General features: G+C 55.1%; 5 protein-coding genes across 5 annotated transcripts; 3 read left to right on the top strand and 2 right to left on the bottom strand.

Moving 5' to 3' along the window:
- Positions 1-157: 157 nt before the first annotated feature.
- Positions 158-2,151, bottom strand: P152DRAFT_472525 (kinesin light chain 1; the record flags this gene model as incomplete). The annotated part of the gene is made up of 4 exons (XM_033681160.1): positions 158-167; positions 221-659; positions 707-1,333; positions 1,407-2,151. 4 exons carry the CDS (start codon positions 2,149-2,151, stop codon positions 158-160), a joined length of 1,821 nt encoding a protein of 606 aa, XP_033535334.1.
- A 1,547-nt stretch (positions 2,152-3,698) lies between these two features.
- Positions 3,699-6,028, top strand: P152DRAFT_457072 (uncharacterized protein). Its single transcript, XM_033679155.1, has 2 exons — positions 3,699-4,285; positions 4,348-6,028. Exons 1-2 carry the CDS (start codon positions 3,977-3,979, stop codon positions 5,746-5,748), a joined length of 1,710 nt encoding a protein of 569 aa, XP_033535335.1. The 5' UTR covers positions 3,699-3,976; the 3' UTR covers positions 5,749-6,028.
- Positions 6,029-6,035: 7 nt separating this feature from the next.
- Positions 6,036-7,846, bottom strand: P152DRAFT_480930 (WD40 repeat-like protein; the record flags this gene model as incomplete). The annotated part of the gene is made up of 1 exon (XM_033681784.1): positions 6,036-7,846. The coding sequence occupies exon 1, from the start codon at positions 7,596-7,598 to the stop codon at positions 6,036-6,038; it is 1,563 nt and encodes a 520-aa protein (XP_033535336.1). The 5' UTR covers positions 7,599-7,846.
- A 1,794-nt stretch (positions 7,847-9,640) lies between these two features.
- On the top strand, positions 9,641-10,694 carry P152DRAFT_367288 (protein serine/threonine phosphatase 2C; the record flags this gene model as incomplete). The annotated part of the gene is made up of 2 exons (XM_033675448.1): positions 9,641-10,089; positions 10,145-10,694. Coding segments are annotated over 2 exons (999 nt in total), but the record flags the coding sequence as incomplete, so codon positions are not given.
- P152DRAFT_289427 (uncharacterized protein) lies at positions 10,680-11,749 on the top strand. The gene is made up of 3 exons (XM_033675001.1): positions 10,680-11,028; positions 11,098-11,165; positions 11,300-11,749. The coding sequence occupies exons 1-3, from the start codon at positions 11,006-11,008 to the stop codon at positions 11,689-11,691; spliced, it is 483 nt and encodes a 160-aa protein (XP_033535338.1). The 5' UTR covers positions 10,680-11,005; the 3' UTR covers positions 11,692-11,749.
- Positions 11,750-12,564: the final 815 nt, after the last annotated feature.

The following is a 12,564-nucleotide window of genomic DNA, read 5'->3' on the forward strand; positions in this document are numbered from 1 at the left end:
GTGTAATGCCCACTCCATCCCGCCATTTGCGCCTTTCAGTATCGATGAACAGCCAGCAGCATGCGCCAGAAGCCGTCGCTGCGTAATCCACCACCAATCACTTAAAGTTCCAGGAACATGTGACCCAATACATTTCAGCGCGAATCTCACCATCTCCTTACTCCCGTCTAGATTTAGAACGTGCCGAGTCCACGAGTATACACAGCTGTGCATACTGTACCCTTGAGACTCTACCATCTCCTGCGAAGTCGAGTTTGCTTCCACAAGCCCGTAGTTACATAATAGCCGAACTGCGTCGTCGAAATTTACTCGATCTTCGGTAAGCTCGCGAACCCACTCCGGATCACCTAAATCGCCGTGGCAAAGAAGTTCGAACCAGAGGTCTTGATTGTCGAAGTACGCCCACAGTTGTAGGAGCTGGGCCGAAAGTCGGTTCTGTTTTTGAACATGCTTGAAGGAGATGTCCCATGTGGAGTAGAGTGTTCGATCTTCGTATGAGCTGAGCTCCGGACTTCTCTTTTGTAGTTTTAACCATGATTCCGTATATAGACGAAGATACTCCGCCAAACTGGTCGTCATTTGTTCAAGGTATGCTCCAGCTGTTGCAAGTGCAAGAGGGAGTCCGTCTAACTCGTTCACAAGCTTAACTGCGTCGGGATCTGTCGGTTAAGTTAGAATAATTTCTATAAGTCAAGAAATTTCCTACCTCTTATCAAGCCTTCGCGTTTTGATGTATTCGACAGTATTTCAAGACAATCCTGCATATTCTCTAGCTTTCGGACTGGGATACGATGGCCAATAGTGACCCGAGACGACCGCGTAGTGATAATAACTGATCCTTGATGTGATTCGGGCAGGTACTTCCGGATATCCAATGCCGCGGCATCCGTGTTACCCGCTACTTTTGGATTGTCATAGTTGTCATAGACGACCAGCCATCTTGTGTTCTTGGGGAGACTCAACCACCCTTTGACGGCCTCTACCACCTCCCCCAAGCTCCCTTTCAAATCCACACCACTAAGACGTTGAGCAGACGGATGTTCTTGTAGTATCCTCCTAGCTGCATTGCCAAAGCTCTGCCTTAGAGAATCCTCATCTTTGGCGTTGAGCCAGAGCACTGCCGAGTAGCTATCTCGATAACGCTTCGTATATTCAACCGTCAGTTGTGTCTTACCGATTCCTCCCAACCCGTGAAGAACAGTGATGCGACGGCTGCCATCGCTACTGAGTGTTTGTTGTATTTCCTTAAGCTCTGACTTTCGCGCAACAAAGCGCTCCGTCTCCGAGGCATCAGCGAGACTAAAGCCGACGGAAAAGTCTTCGAAATGGTCACCTAATCCTGTCAACGCTTTCCTAATCCCTATATTCACTGAAGTAATTAGAAAAGAACTAGGAGGATGACCTACCCGTCGATGCTCTTTCAATCTCGAAATGGAGCCGCCGGAGTGCATTGTCTCCCCCTTCGCCATAGATCAGAGGCATATGTGCGCCAAAAATACCCAGCAATGAGTAGGCCTTGTCTTCCACTTCTGTAGTCTCGCGATCTTCGGCCCACGACAGTCGTTCTGCTACGCCATATTGAGATAGAGCGCCTCCTCGAAGAGCAGTTGCAGGAATTCCGGTAATTTCGCGAATCTGCCGCTCGAGAAATTTCTTACTTCCTAACAATACTCGGTCTTTAGAGAAAAACTCGACCGACTCAGGAGCGATCAGCTCCTGAAGCGCCCAGCCTCTCCGGAACCATCGGCTCTTCCGAAAATCCGTCTCCCAACGTTGTGAATGCGGGTTGTTTGCGCCAGAGGCTGATCCCGAAACATCCGACAGATAGACGTAGCATCGTGTCGCATTATGATACCACCGAAACATAGAGTTGATAGCCTTCGATAGCTCGGTGCTGTTTGACTTGTCGATGCAGCAAGTATCTACCCAGAAGTACTCCAAGCCATCGCGAGCGGTCTGCTCTCCACAAAATTCAATCTTATTATACCCAACTGTGTGCTTTCGCATCCCTTTTCTAAATTCTTCGAATGTGACCTCCTCGCCACGGATCCATGTATGCGAGAGGATGGCGTATTTTCGAGGGATATCGTCGTCAACCAGGTCGTCTGTTAGGCTTAGTTCCCCACTACCACTGCGCTTCAATAGACGCATGGTTTTTGCTTGAATCGGGAAGTATTCCACTAAATCAGTTTCTCGATAGACACAAACATCGTTTCTTGTCAAGAAGCAAATGAAACATGATTGGAACGTGGTTGTAGACTGGGAAATTTCTGGTTCACGTGATGCAATTTGTATCCATACACCAGTTTGGAAAACATTTAGGTACCGGCAGGAACAATTGTCGCACGTGATGTGCTAAAATAGTTGGGACTTGGGAGTGAGGTGCTGTTGTTACAGCAGCGAAGTTGTTGTATTGTGTAAGTTGTGTGTAAGTTGTGTGTTCTAGCTGAATGCCTGGTCCCCCGGCCCTACAGATATACGAGAGTCACGGCAAGATTATTAATGCAGTTTGTAGCCTTGGACTCCTAGAGCTCATGCCTTGGCCTGCGACAACAATACTGCGGAGTACCGATCACTAAGAATCGATACATATAGTTTACGCCAAGATCTGCAAGGAGGTTGTACTCTGAAAGTTCCTGGAGCTCAGGAGCTGCCAAAACCGGAAGCTAATTTCGCGTAGCTATCTGTAATTAGTGCATATTTAGTCACACTTCTGAGTCTGGCTCCTCCCTTGTTCCCAAGACTGATATACACTAGACCTGCCAGAATGTGGTACAATAATACCTCACCCTGGCTTTGATCGGCTCATTGTCTAGCTCGCCAGCATTGGTTAGCAAGCGGATATTATTAGTAGAAGTCCATTGTTCAGCAAGAGCGCCTTTTTCAGGAAGAAATGGAAAATGTCTTTGTCCATACCTGCCGCTCTATCAATATAAATAGATGGAGTTCAGCACATATCCAAGCTCTTATTTTCTACTCATCAGATCACAAACACTCTACTTCTCTAATCCAACACTCAAACCCGGCACAGACCAATTCGAAACATAGGAATAAAGAATTAGTCCGCTCTCGGTATCTATCATGAATCCTCTCTAGGCTATCTAAACTTCGATAAAGAAGCTGGAGGCAACAACATCTGCAATAAACGAAGAGCTGACTTGCGCCGAGAAGCGACAGCATCCCCAAGGAAGTTAAGACTTCAGCTCTGGTCATCCCGCATCCACATACTCATTCCGTCTTGGTATCAACTCGTAATCCCGCTCAGGAGTCGTTTAGGCTAGTTGGCCCTAAATCCGCAAAAGACATGTATCTGACGGTTCATGGATTGAAGCACAGGGGAAAGCCGGATGTCACGGCGAACATCCCGAGCGCGGAATATCGCACGTTGGAGTGCGTCGGCGTCTACAACCTTGCTCCGGGCAAGTAGGACATGGTATTCTGGCATGAGTGTCGGAAGTACCAAATACCAAGAACTCTTGGTGAGACGAGAGACATGGCTAGAGCGCACAAATTCCATACAGCGTGAAGCCTTTTGATGAATTGACCAGTGGACGGTACGATAGGAATAGAAACTGAAAAAGGTCGCAAGATTATAACAAAGAAGCCATCTGAAATGCAGGTGAATATATGACTAAGCACAATGGCATATGTGGCACATCGCGCCCGCCTTCCCTATGTTTCATGTTTCATCCCAGTGTCAACAACCAAAACATCCCCCCAACATTCTCTCCAGGGTTGTTGTATTGCGCTTCTCCCAAAACATCCGACACTCCCTTTTTCTTGCAAATCCCCTTCTTGAAGCCCTCTTTTGATATTCCCCTTTCTTCAGTGATTGCTCTTTGTTACCGCTTGTGTACCCTGATCTGCTGCATCTGCTGTGATACAGCACCCCGCACTCACTACCAACTGAGTATAAACAAAACACCTCCCCGGGCAACAAGCTCCCATCCTGTCCCAACTTGATTTATACGGAACCATGTCGCTGTCCCAGTTGTACAAACAGTTTCTGGCGTCGCCGAACGCTTCGTTCCTGGCCGATGATGCGTCGTTGTGCTACGTGCCAACGCTGGTCACCATAAACAATGCCACCGCTGTGATCAAGCACTACACTTCGCAAGCAAAGCAGCTCTCCAAGAAGGCAGAGAAGTTCGTCTCGGTCGTCGAGGGAAGCAATGCCCTGAGCATCGACGTCGAGACCACGATTGAGTTCCAGACAGGAGGAGGTGCCTACCTCCCGGGGCTCGATGACAATTTCCTTACCGAGAAAGTCGTGGTTCTGCCATCGGTAGGTTCATTGATTCGCATTCTTTCGACAAATTCCAATTTTCTGACATCGTTACCCCACAGATCCACATTGTCCACTTCGACGAGCAGCAGAAGATACGCCAAATCAGGAAATACTGGGACCAAGGCTCGCTTCTCAAGTCCATCGAAGTCATCGGCGCCCGCGCCCGAAATTGGCCTCTTCGAGATGGTAAAGATCAAGTCCGCCTGATCAGCACCTACGCTGCTGCCTTGACCGGTGGTCCCGGCCCGTCTGCGCCTCCCACTGCGTCCCGACGCACCACCGCGTCTCGCGATTCCGATCACAGGCCCCTGAAATCCCGTTCTCATGCCGGCAGCACGACTAGCGCGACCAACGATCCGCATGCAACTCTGTCGTTGTTCGGTCCGCGCAGTGTAGATGAAGATGAGCGGTCTTTCGGTCCAGGGCCCACTCCCCGCGCGTCTGCCCGCCCTCCCACTCGGGATCTGGAAGCCATACTAGGCGGCAGCGAAGACCCTCCCGCGCAATCGTCCCCTGGCGCATCAGTCCGAAGCCCGTCTCCGCACAAGAGGATGGGTATTGCCCCTAAATCCGGCGCAGGCAAGAACTTCCAGCCGACCCGGCTATTCGAAGAGGAGGAGGCCCCGATAGAGAAGGGCATCAAGACCAATGCCAAGAAATACAACCACTTCGAATTCGGAGAAGGCGAGGAGGTGCACGTAAACCAGGCCGAGCGAGATGCCAAGCATAAGGCCAAGCACGGCAGCCAGTGGGGTTTCGAGGACTTCGCGACGCCGCAGGCCCCCAAGACCAGGGTGCGTCCCAACGAGGAGCGCCACTTCGGCTGGAGCGACGACGAAGAAAAGTCGCCCGTCCGCCGCCCGATCGTCCATCGCGCCCGACCCGATGCCGAAACGCACTTCGAGTTCGTCGACGACGGCACCCCAGGCGCCGAACGACGCATCATCGGCGGCGCCAAGGGCCGTACGGCCAACAATGGTCAGGGACTCTACAAGGACCAGATCCTTGGCGACGACAGCGACACGCCCGTCAAGAACGCGGGTGCCGGCGCCAAGAAAGGCCCGCTCACGTCCATCACGACGAACCCCAACAACGTGGCGCGCACCAAGGACTTCGGCGCGCACTGGGACATGACGGACGAGAGCCCGGAGGTGACGCATACGGGGGAGAACGTCGGCCCGACGGCGCGGAAGAATGTGTCGGAAGACAGGAAGAAGGTCATCAAGGGCCTCGACGCCACCTGGGAGATGACCGACCAGTCTCCCGAGCCGACCCGGCAGATCTACAAGACCGGGGGCGACGGGATGGGTGGGAAGAAGGGAGGACGGAGCTGGGGCATCGGTGATGAGAGCGAAGGGGAGGCTGAGAATGTGAGGGCGGGAGAAAGAAAGGGGAGAGGGGGGAGGGGAAGAGCAGCGGCTCCGGGGGAGCAGTCGACGAAGGACTTCTGGGAGTTCTGAAGTGAGTCGGTAGGGGAGGGAAATTGTTCTCTATGGGTTTCAAAGCGTATCGATGAAGCATTATGATGTATGATGACGGATCGACAGATTGACGACGCGCTTTGAAGCTGTTCCTTTTGTGTCTGATATCCAAGTTGGTAGTCTAGCGGATTCTCAGCTTTAATACTATAAGATACTTCGATTCTGGGATGGTGTCTTGCTGACAGGGGTATCATGCTTTTGCCGTTTCCAATGCCATATTCGTCTTCGTCCCTCCGGTTTCGATCTTCGAGGTTAATATGGTATACTCAATACTCCTCCACCCCCTCCATCTCCCACAACTTCACCGTCCGGTCATACCCACAGCTCGTAATCCACCTCCCATCCGTACTAACATCCACCCCCAACACATTCCCCGCATGTCCACTCAACGTCCTCCCCAACGCCCAATCATCCGCCGAAAAAACCTTCACATTCCGATCGAAACCGCAACTCACGAAGAACGACCCCGCCTTCTTCGGCCGCGGTTCCTCGCCCCCCTTCTCCCCCACCCCCATCGTCAACGGCACCCCGCTCGCCGGCCCGTCCGTCCCCTTGAACACTTTTAGATCTGTCACGCCCCCCGTGTGTGCCCCGATCGCCCCCACCTCCCGCACCGCCCGCAGATCCCAGCACTTCACGAATCCGTCCGCGCTCCCGCTCAGCACGCGGTGTGCGTCCACAGCCCAGTCGAGCGCGTACACCGGCTGGATATGTCCATCCAACAACATAACTGTCCGCCCTGTGCGGAGATCCCAGATGCGGCCGATCGAATCCAGCCCGCCGCTCGCGAGCAGGGATCCGTCGCTGTTGAACGCGACTGTGTACACCTCTCGTGAATGTCCTTCTTGCAGCTGTAGTTCTTGCGTCGTCGTCACGTCCCACAGCCGCCAGGTGGTGTCGTAGCTGGCGGATGCGAGGAAGCGCGAGGACGGGTGGAACTCCACACGGCAGACGCGCGCGGAGTGGCCGGAGAGCGTGCCGATGGGGGTGTCTGACGCGAGGGACCAGAGGTGGATGTTCGCGTCACCAGCGCCGGACGCGAGGGTGAGAGTGTCAAGGGAGGTGTCCGGGTCGGGGTCGGGGACGTTCGGGTTCCACGCGATGCCGCCGATGCGATCCGTATGGCCGCGCAGCACTTTTTTTTCCGACAATGTGTCCCGGTCGAGCACCTTGACGCTGCCGCCCCAGCTCCCAATCGCAATGAGCCGATCGTTTGGCGCGAACTTCGTCACGGCGATCGGCCGGTCCCCGCCGATCTGGCTCCCCACCAGCTCGAACCGCGCCAACTTCTCCTTCAGCTCCCGCCGGTGCCGCACGTGCGTTCGTACCGCTATCCCCGCCTCCACCTTCTGAAACCCCACCCGCCGCGCCGCGCGCGGCAGCGAATATCGCGCGATCTCCCGCCGCACCTTCTGCAGCTCCTCGCTCCCCTCGGTGTAGAACTCTTCCTCCTGCTCCTCTTCTTCCAGCGCCTCCTCCCCCACTAACCCATCCCCCGCTTCCCCCATCACCACATCCCCCTCCTCCCCTAACTCCGCCTCCACCAATAACTCCCTTAGCCGCTCCCGCCGATCTGCCAGCCCCTCGCCGAACAGCGTAATCGGCTCCCCGAGCTCGCGCAGGCGTAGTCGCACGCGCTTGTCATCGGTCGGGACTACGAGCCGCGCGGCAAGGCGCTTGCGGTTGAATTGCTCGAGGAGCGCGGAGGTTTGCACGGTGCCGCCGGCGGTGCTGATGTTGTAGTCGCGGTCGGTGGGGATTTCGGATAGAGAAAGGCCGGGGGGGGAGGGGGGGTCATCTTCGACGAAGGCTTGGCGAGAGGGATGCATGGTGGGTGGGTTGTTGTGAGGGTGGGAGTAGATGAGAGGACGAGTGGTAGAGAAATGGGTGGGGTGGAGTTTAGAGTTTAGACCTTCATTTGAGGTAGAGAACGTTGGTTTGAGTCTTGAGGGGGTTGGAGTCAAGCGATTTCTAGGTTTCTGGGGGTTTAAGAGGTATTGGTGTAATTATGGGAAGCTGAATGGATGTGAATAAGTATTTCCGGATTGTCCATCTGAACTGAACTGAAGAAGTTGGGAACTTTGATGCCAAGAGATATTGTGGCTGACTGTGGCTGATCCCTGTCCTTCCCGTCCCCCAGCCTCCGTTGATGATTGATCACTGTGGGATCGAAGTTCATACCCAGTCATTCACTCATGTGGCTCAACAGTCATGAGTCAACACAGATCATGGGAAAGCAAGTATATTATGATAGACATTACATCTAGGTGCTGTGTATATTCGAGTATTTGAACCCATCCTACTCTGCCATTGGAAATATATACAAGCGGTTGCCAAATACCTACTCATCACGCTCTCCATGACTACCCATCCTAGGCACCCTCGGGGAAGTCCAATTCCCGAACAAGACGATAATCCCAACTCCCAAGCGTTATCCCATTCCATTTTACGATTTCGATCTCCCTCTCCAGGGAGAAGATAGATTCATACCTGCCAATCATCCCTTCTCCTCCAAGAAAGAATACAGGCGACAAAGCCTCGGAACTGATAATTTCCGTTCCGTTCATCAAGTATTAGTGGCAGTATGGTCAGTTTCTGCTATGAGACGCCCTCCTGTACGCGGGATGACTGGCATTGTTCGAAAAGGCTGGCACCAAGCGGAGACACCTACCAGATTGAAAGCGCGCCATCGCGAGGAATTTAATCCTTCGCAATGGTTTAGAGCCTTAATTCGAGGATTGAACTGCATATTAACGGAGTCTAGAACGACACATACCACCTCCATCAATGTGCCATTGGCGATGCAGAGTGCAAGCCGCAAGCCAATGGATGAGATGCCCTTGTCGCCTGTCGGGAGGGCGGCACTAGGTTCCGCATGTATGGGACAGCCCGGACAACCGTCCCTGAGAATCAAAAATCTCACCTGATGAATTGGACGGATTGGGAGTTTCTTTCAAGGGTTGACTGTCAATCGGGACTCAATCCGTTCGATATATCCCGAGCTCTTAAAGGGAGACATCCGCTATTAACTTGTCTCTTCAATCAGGTATATCCCTCCGTGACCCTCGGAATCCAGACGCGATTTTGCCATTTTCACAACTTTGTGACGTGGTAGAAGTATGTCTAAAGAGGATGGGCTCTTGCCCTCCCACATGGCCCTGACCGTGGATTAATGTCAGGATTCTTCGAAGAGCTGTTTCAGTTCCCAAACAAAAAAACATGAAGCAGGAGAGCTCTCCTTCGCTTTCATCCAGAGATTCAATTTCAGGCATCAAGGCATCAAGGCGTCATATTCGTCGGCCGGGGAACAATATGTCACATGACATTAATGTCTTCAGCTGCACCGCCACAACGCCACACATGCAGTGGAGTTCAACGGTTATTATCGCATCGCATTTTCACAAATAATCAAAGTTTCTGGTTTGCCTCGTTGCTCTCTTATCCTTTATTATTATTCTTTCCGCTTCCCTAGTCTTCTCTTCCACTTCTTCATCCTGTCTGATTATGTTCCTAGAAATGTTATGATGTGGTTGGCCTTCTCCTCCACATCCACCACTTCTCCGCCGCGATGAGCCATGAATGGCTGGGAGCCGCCCGGTATCTCCTTTCCACATACCTAACTTCCTCCCCCTCAGGCGTCCTCCGTAATAAACCGTATCGTGTCCTCCTCCGACATATCCTCCGAACCCCTCAACGCCGTTTCATCCAATCCTCCGTTCCCACTCGCCCTCTCGCCGCCACCCCTCCGCTCCCCTACTCCGCCATCCTCCGCCGACGACCACACCACCCTCTCCTCCCATACCCCCTTCGCTCCCCTCAACGCCGCTTCCTCCAATCCGCCACCACCCCTGTCCGCCCTCTCACGAATCCTCCCCCCCTCTCCTTCTGCATCGCCGCCTCCTACTCCGCTAAAAACCACCCCTTCGACCCCCACCGCGACCTCTTCAAATACGACCCCTCCGTCCGCTCCAAACTCAGCACCCTGCGCCCGAGACCTGGAATTCGCCCACAGAGCGGCCAGGACTCGTTTTTCGTGAGCGATGTCGGGGAGACCGGGACGGTAGCATTCGGCGTCGTGGATGGGGTCGGAGGATGGGAGTCTTCGGGCGTCGACCCGGCGCACTTCGCGCATGGGCTATGCGACCATATGGCGATGGGCGCGGCGAGGTATCCGGCGGAGTTTCGCGCCGGTCCGCTGAGGCCGCGGGAGTTGCTGCAGTATGGGTACGACCAGGTGATGTCGACGGACGAGATAGTCGCGGGTGGGAGTACGGCGTGTGTCGCGTCGATTGAACCCAATGGACGGTTGAATGTAGCCAAGTAAGTCTCAACTCCTCCTTTTTCCCAGGTAGCAGCCGACTAACCGTCTTGACAGTCTTGGCGACTCCGGCTTCATCCACCTCGGCCCCAACCACGTCCGCCACTTCTCCAAGCCCCAAACCCACGCCTTCAACACTCCCTACCAACTCTCCAAAATCCCCCCCTTCATGCAACTCCAAATGCGCCTCTTCGGCCCAGCCGAAGCCCACGCCGAAACCCCCGCTGACGCCCACCTCTCCCACCACCAACTCCACCCGGGCGACGTCCTCATCTTCGCCACCGACGGCGTCTGGGATAACCTCAGCCCTGAGGACACGCTGAAGTTGGTCGGGCGGACAATGCAGGCGAACGGGGCGTGGGTGGTCGGCGAGGAGGGGGTGACGATTGGAAACCTGCGCGGCGGACAGGGGACGAAAGATGGGGGAGGAGAGTGTCAGTTGTGCAGCGCGTTGGCGGTGGCAGTAACGCGGGAGGCGAAGGAGGCGAGTCTGAACGGGATGCGGGAGGGGCCGTTTGCGCGGGAGGTGCGGAGGCATTTTCCGGGGGAGCAGTGGATGGGGGGGAAGCCGGATGATATTTGTACGGTGGTGGCGGTGGTGCGGGAGATGGGGGGTTAGATTTGGTAGAATTGCGTGACTCGCGTCATTGCGCTGGAGTTTGGGGTTGGGTTGAATTCAGCGGTTAGAGTGGATTGGCTGGGTTGGGATATCAGGGCAACCTACCCAGAGAGCGGAGTAATACTTGATACCGTAGGAATCGGGATATGGACGCAAGGTCCGTACACGGATTGTTGTGGCGCTCTGGTTGATTCGGGTTTTTGGGTGATCTGAGTGCTCGAACTACTTAGGGTGATAGCCGCAAGACAGCGAATTGAATCACAAGCAACAGTCCACGGCTAGGCCAATCCACAGTTGAAATGCAGCGAATATTCCGACTAACGTCAGTAATGTACAGTAGCATTATCATCCTCGAAAACAGAGGGCTAATTGCCGATTCCGCTCAAAATAGATACTCAAGTAAACCATACGCCATCTTCATATCGAGCATCATCATCCATGGTCATCACTCTTCATCCCCTCCGTCGTCCACCAATCACCCCCTCCAACTCCACCACCATACTCCTCTCCCTCCTCATCCTCTCCCTCTCCACTCCCCTCTCCCCCTCCTCCACCTCCCTCCTCTTTCTCCCCTCTTCCGCCTTCCTCATCCTCTCCTCCCGACTCATACCCACCACACTCACATACTTGCTATCCGCCGGCGTCGCTGCCATCCCCTCGAACACCTCCTCTTCCTTCCCTACCTCCTCCTTTTCTCCCAACAACATCCGCGCCTCCACCATCCCCTCCAACCGCCTTAACGCCTCCCGTGGCCCCTCCCCCTCCACATCTTCCCACTCCACCACCTCCCCGACACTACTCCCATCCGCGCTCCCACCACTCACGCACCGACTCGGCGCATCCGACGCGGCCGACGACGACGCGAAGTCCGACTCGACTGCTGTCACGCCAGATAAGCTTACTCGGTACCGCGCGCGGTGGCCAGGGTCGAGGCCGGGGATCAGCCCGCGGTCGGGGACACTGCCGAGGCTCCAGCGCTGGCTAGGGTTGGTCATGGTGCTGCGGCGCCGGAGGTTGCGGTCCATGGCGGATTGCGGGGCGGGGATGGTCGACGCGGGGGAATTGCCGGGATTCGTGGACGAAGGGGGCGAGATGGTGGGGTTAATGGTGGTCGGCACGCCGAGGCTGACGACGCGGGTTGGGCGGCGGGGACAGCGGAGGGAGGAGGTGCTGCGGAGGGAAGAGGCGCGGCGGATGGAGGGGGGGGAGAGGCGGTCGACGTAGTCTTTGAGGGATTGGGTGGCGGCGGTGGTGAGGGATTGGAGGTCTGCGAGGTCGGAGTGGAGGTGTTGGAAGTGGGAGAGGAGGGTGAGGGCTGTGGAAAGGGTGGGGTCGGTGGGGTGGGTGGATGTGGAGGGCGAGGTTGGGGAGAGTGATGGGATGGTGGATGGGGTAGAAAGGGTGTTGGCGTCGTCTTTGATGACGGCGATGCGGGCGAGGGCGGTACGGAGGGAGGTGGTTATGGGGTTGAGCGTGCGGAAGGGTGTGGTGGGGAGGGGTGGGATATTGGTTGGCTGGGAAGAGAGTAGGAAGTTCATGGACGCGGGTCGAAGGCGGCTGGTCGGTGTGGTGGGAATTGCACCGGGAGAAGCGGATTCGGAAATCGGTCGTAATGGCGAAGCGACGCTGCTGGGACGCGATGGGATAGCGCCGTTGAGGGACTGAAGCGTGGAGCGCAGGTTGCTCGCGTCGTTCGTAAGGAGACTGGTGAGGGATTGAATGCATTCGGAGATGCGGCCCCAGCGCTTCGATTCCGTGGGTGAGGAACCCGAGCATGGCATCGCGAGCAGGATGCAGAGTAGAACTCGACGAAGGGTGACGTGTCGGTACCAGAGAGTTGCGAGATCGCGGACTGAAG

Source organism: Eremomyces bilateralis (genome assembly GCF_010015585.1).
Source record: "Eremomyces bilateralis CBS 781.70 unplaced genomic scaffold P152scaffold_6, whole genome shotgun sequence".
In the NCBI taxonomy this organism is placed as follows: domain Eukaryota; kingdom Fungi; phylum Ascomycota; class Dothideomycetes; order Eremomycetales; family Eremomycetaceae; genus Eremomyces; species Eremomyces bilateralis.

What these genes read in the sequence shown, in the direction of transcription:
- P152DRAFT_457072 (XM_033679155.1), top strand. Translation starts at nt 3,977, where the DNA reads ATGTCGCTGTCCCAGTTGTACAAACAGTTTCTGGCGTCGCCGAACGCT. An exon ending in AAGTCGTGGTTCTGCCATCG is followed by an intron (nt 4,286 to 4,347) that starts GTAGGTTCATTG and finishes GTTACCCCACAG; the next exon opens with ATCCACATTGTCCACTTCGA.
- P152DRAFT_289427 (XM_033675001.1), top strand. Translation starts at nt 11,006, where the DNA reads ATGCAGCGAATATTCCGACTAAC. An exon ending in CAGCGAATATTCCGACTAAC is followed by an intron (nt 11,029 to 11,097) that starts GTCAGTAATGTA and finishes CGCTCAAAATAG; the next exon opens with ATACTCAAGTAAACCATACG. An exon ending in TGGTCATCACTCTTCATCCC is followed by an intron (nt 11,166 to 11,299) that starts CTCCGTCGTCCA and finishes CTTCCTCATCCT; the next exon opens with CTCCTCCCGACTCATACCCA.